This window comes from Alosa pseudoharengus, unplaced genomic scaffold, assembly GCF_046254945.1.
Source record: "Alosa pseudoharengus isolate Yale_2024_CS ecotype anadromous, Long Island Sound unplaced genomic scaffold, YU_APseudo_1.1 YU_APseudo_1.1_scf_18, whole genome shotgun sequence".
Classification (NCBI taxonomy): Eukaryota; Metazoa; Chordata; class Actinopteri; order Clupeiformes; family Clupeidae; genus Alosa; species Alosa pseudoharengus.
Genome location: NW_027468650.1, coordinates 21,435,786 through 21,446,366, shown reverse-complemented (window position 1 = coordinate 21,446,366; position 10,581 = coordinate 21,435,786). Strand labels below are relative to the sequence as shown.

At 40.9% G+C, this 10,581-nt stretch overlaps 1 protein-coding gene across 3 annotated transcripts in view; it reads right to left on the bottom strand.

Moving 5' to 3' along the window:
- Window positions 1-276: 276 nt before the first annotated feature.
- The window catches only part of xylb (xylulokinase homolog (H. influenzae)), a 28,652-nt gene continuing 18,347 nt past the window's right edge, over window positions 277-10,581 (bottom strand). The window contains exons 17-18 of one of the 3 annotated variants that reach the window (XR_012988039.1): window positions 8,645-8,739; window positions 277-831 (exon numbers count right to left, since the gene is read on the bottom strand). Coding sequence is in view for 2 of the 3 variants with exons in the window: in XM_076290508.1 (XP_076146623.1) it covers window positions 763-831; window positions 8,645-8,739 (164 nt within the window). In the remaining variant the exon portion in view is untranslated. The remainder of the gene's footprint in view (window positions 832-8,644; window positions 8,740-10,581) is intronic. The other 2 variants (XM_076290508.1, XM_076290509.1) reach the window with 2 other exon arrangements.

Sequence of the window (10,581 nt, the reverse complement as noted above, 5' to 3'; positions counted from 1 at the left end):
TCCAGGGATGGCATTACAAGAGTGGTGCAGATGGGAGTCAGGCCTAATGAGTGATTGATTTAAAGTGGCATTGGAGGGCCTTTATTGTCAGCAAGCGGGTGGGGGGAGTGGTGTGAAAAGCCGGCAGGGATGCAGAGTATTAATAGAACAGCACTGGGAGTCAGCGTGCGAGCAGAGCACATTCATGTACATATAACAAGTGTGTGTGTGTGTGTGTGTGTGTGTGTGTGTGTGTGTGTGTGTGTGTATGTGAGGGGGAAAGCAAGTGAGAGAGGTCATAAAGTCTACATCACAAAACAACACAAACAGGCTTCAGTTGTTGCTGAAATATTATTATTATTATTTAATTTCAAATTTCACTGAAGGAAGAAATTTGAACAACAATCTTGATTATAGTGTGTTAGCAGATGGATTCAGTTATTGTGCTTTTATTTTATGGTCTAAATACACTGGTAGTGAGAAGAGATTACTGTTTTTTTAATATTAAAACAATGTAAATCTTAATATTTCAAATGACAAAGGAATTAAGAAAAAAATAGTTTTCTTATTCAATATGAAAAAAATACTCTCAAACCCTGCCTACAATGGCTTTGATCAAAAGGCTACTTAGTTATCCAAGCTACTCTGAATCATCTTCTGATGTTTTTATATAGTGATTCTAATCATCAAAATGGATGGGATTGGATGATTGATACCCTGGGAATGTTGAATTCCATCACTGCTTGAATTGGATGATTGATACCAAGGGAATGTTGAATCCCATCACTGCTTGGTCTCCCTCAGAATCTTCTCCTCCAGTACAGCGTATCTCCTTAGCAGTGACTCATAAACCTGGAACAGAGTAGAACATCAGAATGATCGCTCACTAATGAACTCATATTGCACTATGTAATGTTACAGACTTTTCGTCAGTTTTAGACATTTTGGGTACCCCCTTTGCGCCAAATGACAGTATGTCAGATGCACCAAAAATGATAACCAAAGGACAGTATTTAGTACCACTGATGAGGGACAAAACCACAGATGTCTGTGGCTAAAGGGAGTGGAACCAACCTAGACGCTCAATAATAGGACACAACACTGGTTGAGGGCATTTCAGGTAAAAGGTTGTTTGAAAGTGCATGATTAGTCTGTTAAAATGTACAACGTTTGCTGTATTTTGATGCCTGCACTGTCCAAGGACACACAGCATTTAGAGGATACATTCCCCAGTTTCACCCTGACCTAAGGGTGAAGGGGTATAAAAAAGTTTTGGTCGACTTATACAAAAACTAGCATGCAAGACGGATCAGGCTGTATTTCGGTTAAAAATAAAGTGCAGTAAAAGGGATGGTGTTTGTTGTGAAGCTAACTTCAAGCACTTCCTTGCACTACATGACTGAGTCAGATCTTTTATAACAAATAGAATTAGGAGTGCATATGAGTGCTCCCCTGTATGACGGTGGTCTGAGAGTACAGTACCTCCTTTAGTTATAGCCAGAATAATTAGATACCACAATGCTAGATTATTATACACATTACTACTGTATATTTGAGTATAACCATGATTATATTATGATCTTTCTAATATATCAAAGATCAATACAGTAGGCCTATAAATATTGCAATCCTTCTGTTTCATCATTGTGAATTAGATTTAATAGGAAACAGTGCTCTTTCTGATTTTAAAACAGGCTTCTTAATAGCTGGCGACGGAGTTCAAAAACAATTGATTATTCTCAAGGCCTACCGATGGCCTCAAAGTACTTTTAAAACATTAATATTGACAAAACATTATATTTTACGAGTTAAAGTTAAAGTTGACTGATATTTAGTAAACGTTTTTATCCAAAGTGACTCGCAAGAAACCCAGGTCGTCCAATTGTAAGTGACATTTCTATTTGCACTGCTCCAATGCACCCACGCCGGGAGTGTGCATTTTAGTTCTGTTTGAATTACATATTATTTTATCTGTCCAAAGAGAGAGGGAAAATGATTATATGTGTTATATAGGGTTAGCCATGTATCCACAACCATCCCCATTGAGTCTCTATTATGCTACAAACTATTCATGGATTGATGCCATTATCAAATGACCTATTCCAAAAATATATACAATAAAATATTGTAATGTTATTTAAAATTGGCATTAGAGTCAGTCAGATTAGTAACTTGTGTGTATACCTCCATGTTCAAATATGAATAGCTCTTTACAGTGTATAATTATTCATAAAACAAATCTTGATGTATGATGAGAACTCAAGGCTAAACTGGGCCATTGGCCATGGGTGGTGGATCGGGTGGGGGGGGGGGGGGGGGGGGGGGGTTGGAGAGGTTGCATGCTCTGTAAAGCCTGATTTTCCAACTCAGAAAATTGCTTTCACTCTCATGACATGATCCATCCATTGCATCCATTTTATGCTTGGGCAGCCCCTCCCTGGGGCATAAAGGGAAAAAATATGCTGTATGTTACATGACAGCTCCCTGCTTTTGCTAGTGTGATACACTGGGGGTAAAATATAAGACCAGAGGTAGGAGTGAGGAAAGCCAAGTGGACAAGTCCCAATTAAAGAGGCTGTGGACCTGCCAGCAGGCCCAACTATAAACATCCCTCACCCCCAAACCCCTATCAATCTCACCAGATGCAAATGAACAGGCTGTGTTCCACACAGGAGCTTACCTGTCCTTTTAGGGGAGGTAACAGCAATGATGGCTGTTCAGAATACAATAATAACCGCCTGCACCTCAAGAAAAAAAGTGACTGATCAAATATCATAGCCTAGCTTGCCATGAGGGCCTTTGCTATGTAAAGGAAAGCTTAATTTGTGTTATGTTTTATAACAGAGAGGCAAGTGCAACTAACACAAGCAACCATTTACAAGCAGCCGTTTACTGCTGTGCATCACGTTTACCTGCGCTGCTCCAATTTCTTTTATAGGTCTTCAAAGCAAGCTGCCGTGCTGAAGCTCTTTGCACACGGCACTCGGCAGCCCAGGTAGCTGTCATAAATATTTTCTGTGAAGGACCATCTCGGAGGTTTGCATAAAAAGGCAATGAACAGTAATCCAGTATGATTGATTCCTCCTCAGTCTTAAATAGGCTGCCTCGGCTCGGCGGCCCTGACAGCTAAACATACATCGCCCCCCCAATAAGACTTGACACCCGATCCGCCGTTGAAGTCCCACTGGGGTTTGGTGCACGTAGAGTGGAACACATCCACACACACACACACACACACACACACACACACACACACACACACACACACACACACACACAGTCTCAATAACACAGAAACAGCTCTCCTCTCCAGACTTGACGTGCTTCTGGAGAACAAAGGACTCCTCTTCAGATAACCAACCTTCATTCCACACATAGTGTGATATAGACTATTTGGGGAGGGTTTCATTTGAGGGATGTCAGAGACCACTCTTCTGTAGACATCTGGGGTATTTTTTCGACTGCCCTCCTGCATTCTGCTCTTGCGTCATGCCAGGAGATCATCCATTAGACCTTACAGCACAGATCCCAAAGATTCACCTTTTTCTTTATACTAGCACACTAGTATAAACATGTTTTTGTCGGTTATGCTAATAACCGTCTCAAGGCATGAGGGATAATAGACGACACAATGTTCAGGTTGCAGAAGTTAATGCATATTTGAGGTGATAATGTGGCCACAACACAACACTTTCGAGAAAACTTCTGCAACACTAAGAAAACTTCTGTAATTTCCTGACCTATATGAGGCAGGAAACATTTCCAGTTTTGGGCAACCATAGACCACCACATGCTGTATAATTGAAGTCTTGGCAGTATACAGTATGGTCACGCTGGAGTGAATTGTTCTCGATATCAATTTCAAAGGTTGGGAAATAAACAAATCCGCTCTCCATGACTTGTTATGAAATAATAAAGAAGGTGACATTTTTAATTCATGTACCTGCTCGGTAGGCTACACTTTGGGAGATTTCTCATTGCTATTTATGGCCTATGACTAAATAACACACAGGCACTGCATATCACAACTGAAACATAGAAACACTTTCTGCATAACAATAACAACCCAGCTTTTCTTTTGTGGAGAACTCCTTGTACGTGAACTAGCCTCCAGTGCAAGCATATATATGCAGATTTGTCCTATAATAGTCACGATACCATGGATTCTACCAGTCCTAGCAATGTATTGAAACGATTTTGACTGCAACGTCTGAACACACACCATGCCCTCAGAAATGAAGGGAAACGAAGAACATCTTCAAAGTCATCAGGAAGATGAGCACAAAGGCAGTAGATGGTAAATAAACTCAGTGACCGCAGCTGCCTACATCTCGCCGCTCCAGAAGTAGCAGCATAATTATGAGCGAATGCTCTTTGAGATGTCGATGGGAAATAAGACATGTGCGGCAAGCGAAAACTCCTGTCCCGTGGGACACGTGCGGCAAGTCATTCCTGTCGCCATATTAATGTGCCCTTTTTTCATGACAACATCGGTGGAAATCAGCAGTGCAGACGCACACATCTCTCACCCTTTCTCTCTTTTCTTCTCTCTTTAGATTTCTCTCTGCTTTTTTTTTTGAGACACCATCAAATGGGATGATCAGCGGACTGTGATGTTTTCTGCCAAGCTCCAAATTAAGACACACCAAGAGGTCCCCCACACTCAGTCTTTTCATACCGCAGGCATGACCTTCACGCAAGGAAGACATGATAAAGCGAGAAAGCTGGGGAATAAAACAGTAAACAAGATTATGATGTTTGCTGTTGAGCCATCAATGGTAGCGCATTAATATTCATGAAGGGTATAGAAGTTCACATTCTTCACCTTGCCCCAAAAGGCATAAAAGGCATGATGCGTTTGGTCGCGTGCTTGTTTATGTATATATTTATCATGTTCATGTTATCAGAATGGACCTGTCACTTTTGTCATGGTGCTCACTTATAATCTGGCAGATAGGGAGACAAGATGACCTAAGAACTCCATTAGCACAGATCTACATTTCAGGCACAGACGATGATCTCACTTTTACCCGCCCACTGCAAAAGCACTTCAACATTCCACATGAGGACATGACAGTAGAGAAGCTGCCATATGGCAAAAGATATTAGGGAGGGAAACAATGGGGCCATAGCACTAATGATTTTGAACAAATGAGTCATTACATGGAGAGCTACAGAATGGAAAGCGAGAGACCTATTTGCCGCAACTCCTTTACTTGCACGGAGGGAGTAGCAAAAGGTAAAGTTTACCTGTGTTATTTCCAACACAAGTGACAAGGCTGGACACGCCTAATCCTGACTAATTCATTTCCTAATGGCTCAGGTATGAGCCAAAACAAAAACGACAAAATAATTGCAGGAAAGGAAAAAAAAGAATTGCAAAGCAGGTACTTCCATGGAAGTAACTATGGGTACCATTCCAAAGGTTATAAGCTGTGTAAGAAATGTAAGACACAACCTGATGTGCAGTCCCATTCCTAGTTAGATATTCTGACAAGTCAGGGCCAATTACTAAGTAACAATTCTGATATTCTTCCTGCCTTGTTGTAAGGAGGGGAGGTGACCTGTATTAACACAGCCTCTTCACAGAGTATGTGCTTCAGTTGTTTCATTAGCATGCTAACAGTGTTATGCTTTTTACCATTGCCTTCCTCCTAATCATCTGAGCCCAATAAAGCATTTATGAGAGAAGGTGGAACTATGACCCGTGTCGTCCATGTTCATAAACAAGCAACAGCTATCTTGTCAAATAATGGTGTTTTATCCAAAGTCAATATTTCCAACAGAAAGATTACATGACAAACTAGCCTGTATCGAGTGACTTTATATCATTGCTTCCAATACATGTTTATTATGTTACAGTTCACAGAGAATGTCAATTGTCCTAGGGTATGTTTCACAAGAATCGGTCTCTCTTCATTTTTTTTCGGTCCCTCTTCACTCTCTTCATTACCGTCACTGGTTAGTGAAACAGATACATTGTTCTCCTGTCTCTCTCTCTCACACACACACGCACGCACACTACAAACTGCACAAACTTGTCACAGGCCTTTCCTCCTGTGATTAAGCTCTGGAGGAAGGAACATGGGCATTGTCTAATTGGTAAGTTTGCCTGCAACTGTCATATCAGCAGATTATTCCTTTCAATGCAGGATAATAGGATGGTATGCTTCATGAATGGAGAATGCAAATTAATTTAATTAATCAACCATAAAAGATGCTTTTTCTTCCTCAGATTTGGAGTATAATTGTCTGTGTGGTGGGGAGAGGCCATTTGGGAAAATATATAAATCATTATAATACTCCCTATTATCATCATTACGGCAAAAACTAAGCTATTCATGGCTCCTTAACGAATCATAAATTTTCATTTTCTTGCACATTAGTGGCTGCTCAAAGTTTACCCCATATGACAATGTGTCCTATTAATTTCTATTAAAGTGTGGGTGATAGCAGCATTATTGATTTGAAAGTGTTCTCAGCTCTGTAAAATTACAAAATCTACCTTGAACTGAGTATTACATCCTAAGGGTCTGCACTGGAGTTTCACTCCAACAGGAAAAGTCATTCCAGTTGTGCTTCAAAGTAAGTAATATGCCATACCGGTAACTACAGCATAAACACCTTGTTACTTAGAGCCAAACACCCCCAATGTGCTGCATGTACTTGTGTGTGTAGGAGACTGTGTCTGGGAGTGTATGGCCTGTTGAAAAGAAGTCAAGCTGTAATTGTGGCACTGGTTTAGATTTGTGTTTAGATAGTTCTAGATTTGAGGAGGCGTTACCAATTCAATATGTACTGTAGGTGAATGGTCATCTGATGATGTTTCAACCTATTTACAGCAGTCATCTCATTACATTTTTGGAAGTAAGTAACAATCGGTTCTCAGAAAATGTATTCACTCTAGCCAGACTATGAAAAATAATTACAGTTGTGCTTCAAAACCAAGGATATAGCATGCCAGTATCTGCAGTATACAGTACTGTACCTTGTAGCCAAATATCTCACTAGGCTGAACATTATAAACAAGAACATTATGGAAACTGTATGTGTGTGTGTTTGTGTGTGTGTGTGTGAAGTGTGTTTGTGTGTACTGCTTCCTACTTACAGCCCAAAGATAAAAGAATCCACTCACTGCCTAACGACAGCAGCTATCTCTCTCCATATTTAAAGAACAAAGCAAAATGCTCATTTCGAAAGTGTCAGTGATGAGAAGAGCTCTCCGTGCAAGGCTGTCATATGTACAGTACATGTGGTTCTACCTATCTTTTGTGGGAACACTGTCATGAAAAGAAGCATTGAAGACTAGCTTCCGTTATCCATGATACTTCACAGGAGGCTTTTGATCATTGACCAACCCACACCAGATGACCCCCCCCCCCCCACACACACACACAAACGCACACAGCCTCCAAATTAGAAGAGAGATTAACATCACTGTGTGTATACCCTCACCATCCCTACTGTATGTCCCCACTGCACAATGTCATTTCCATTTCACAGCTCGGCATGAACTCTACTAGTGTTAAAAAGGCAAACAGGCCTGTTAATTAGTTGCTGGCTCTCCAGTTGCTCGGCTTTATTTAAAAAAAAAAAAGAAGAAAGGGCAAAAAAAGAAAAGAAAATGAAAATGAGGGACCAGGAAAGGCTAAATCTGTCAGCGTTTAGCTCTCATTGATCGCCGTCCTCAACTGACCCCACCCTAACTAGCCATCCACACACCTACCCACCCAGCTGCGGCACCACACCCACGGCACTCTCTCCCCTCCTCTGCACACCCAACATTTTCAGGAACGGCCACCGAGCCTGGGTGGCATGTAATTTACTTTTACAATGCTTTCACCAAGGGGATGAAGCATTTAATGAAGAAGCAGTGAGTCATAAAGTAGGCCATTCATGGGCCGCGGCATCTGCGGCTGATGGGGAGAGATTGGAGGTGGAGCGGTGTGTGTGTGTGTGTGTGTGTGGGGGGGGGGGGTAGAGATGGTTCCCCCCATGTGACCCTGCCATAAGGACACGGCAGAATTGAGCAAGACTCAAGGAACACCATAACGCTGTGATGGATCACATGAGGTTGCTCTGCGCACTGCAATCTTCCAGGCACTTTTGAGCAGGCTGCTTCTATGAAAGCCTTTTCTACAGATGCTCGAGACTGCCTATTCAGAACTATATGGTGACATAACATCTCTCCTTACTTTGAAATATTAGCCAGAGAAATTTCACATCTGGTGCTCTTGATGGCAATGGCTTAAACATATAGTGCACATACTGCATAAAATACTTACCCATATGGTCAAGCTAAGGACATTACCTTACTGTACATGCCATATCTAGTTCATTTATGATCTTGTTGTTAATAATGTGCTATATACACACTTTGCAGATGCAACATATTTCTTTATTGCCTCTACATCTGTTGCCTCATCAGTGTTTCAGCACTAAAGGTACTGTATGAATCAAGGCTGAAGGTGACCATCAGCATGTAATGAATCTAAATTTAAATAATAGCTGATTCTTTGTCCATGGGGGATACATACAGTTAGACTACATTTTGTGGAGCCTTGCTGAGGACCTCGACTCCAATACTCTGAATTCACACTTAAACATGAATGAGCAATATGTTGTTGTTGTATTCTTTATGGGTTTAATAAGTTTGCGAACCAACCTTTTCTGCCCCTGGGGTTGGGGTCACAGCCAGCTGTGGTTCAGGGGCATTACGGACAGCTTCCTGGAAGGCTACTCCAGCCTCAGCGACCAGCCCTGGGGAACAATGCCTCACAGTGAGTCCAGCAAACAAGCCACTGAAATATTTAAAAAGAAACTTAGAGAGTGAGGGAAGAAAACAAGAATAATGTACCTGGGAGATTTTGTATAAGCGTAACAAGATTATGGAAACAAGAGTGGACTTTAAAAATATGGTAACATATTTCAGGTGGAAAACAACAGACAGCCAGAGTGGAAGCAACAACACGAGTTGGACTGATACGTACATAATAACTAGGGTTGGGTATCGTTTGGGTTTTATCCGATACCGGTGCTAAATCGATACTTTTAAAACGGTGCCGGTGCCAAAACGGTGCCTGAACCGGTACTTTGTTTTTACATTTTTTTTAAATTAAAATGGTCTAAAGCATGAATTGCTTTTTTTATTGATAAGACAAATTTGAACATGAAATTAAACAATTTACTATCAATATCTCATTGCTCCTACGAATAATACATTTAAATGTTAAAACAGCTTGCCATGCATGCACACACAATGGTAAGCTCTGCTTTCAAGTTTAGGCCTACCCAGTGTAGGCGGTTTGCCATAAGGTATGTTAAAACCGCTTGCCATAAAACTGCCAGGTCATGGACAACGGCATTTGCAAGCAAGCTAATCTAACAGGGACTCTACTTTCCAGTTAATTCAGTGTGTTCTCAAATGCTTCAAGAAATGTCATGTCTTAACCCATAACACGCAGTAGTTTTGAACATGTTAGGCTACATGTCGGTGTTGAAGTGTTTAGATTCCCAGCGCTAGCCTAGTAGGCATTTTAACAGCAACTATGGCTATGCGCTAACACCAGTCAGCTAATGTTTAATTAGCGATAACGTACGGAGATGGTTTCATAGCCTCTTTGACAGCTCAGTGACATCAGGTATGTAAACCTACATATTTATGTTTTTGCCAGCTAACTTTTAACATGATCTTTATATACATTGTGATGCTATGGGCCTCGTGCACATGAAAGATTAATATCATGCCATAACACACCGTGAAATAAAGTTTTCACCTTACAACTTTGCTGATAACATTTCAAAAAAATGTCAGTTAGCGCGTTAGCAAGGATATTGTGTAACCTACTAGCTAGCCTACTGTTGATGTTGTTTCATAGCCTTTTGCTTGTGTGTAGTTAGGCCCACTGCTAGATTTTGACAGGAGCTCGCGATATCGCTTTAAAGTAAGCTACTTTGGGCTCACGCAAGCTGTCAAACACTGTCCACTCGCCTATGTGGTGCACCCCTCTGGTTATACAGCCAGTGTTCATCATATGTTAGCTAACTGTATCTGGATGTGTTGCTATCAGAGCAAGACGTTAGAGATGGCGCATGACATGCAGTGATGCCTCGTATATAAAAAAAATAATAATAAATAAAAAAACCCGCTATTTAAGCACCGAAATCCACGTTGTTATTCGATGCAGTTACTACCGTTTACGTTGGCACTGGTGCCATATTAGAACCGTGTTTCGGTGCCCAACCCTAATAATAACACAATCTGTCTCAAGCATGGCAATAGAATCCACAGGAAATATTTAATATGTGACATACATTGTTAGGGGTGTTGTTTTACAGATATGTGATTCTACGCTGTAAACATCCTAACAGGTAATGGAGAAGCACTATTAACAAGTTACTGCAGCTGTACCTGGAAGTAGGCTATCTCAATTCAAGGAAAATGTCCTGTGTGTTCCTGAACTATTACTTGTGATCGGTCATGGAACACCAACTCATAAACCCATTTGACAATATAATTTTCTTATTATTTGAGTTTATTAATCGGCATTTGCTTCTGCTGCTTACTATACAAACACTCTCTACGTGAAAGAATAAGACTGC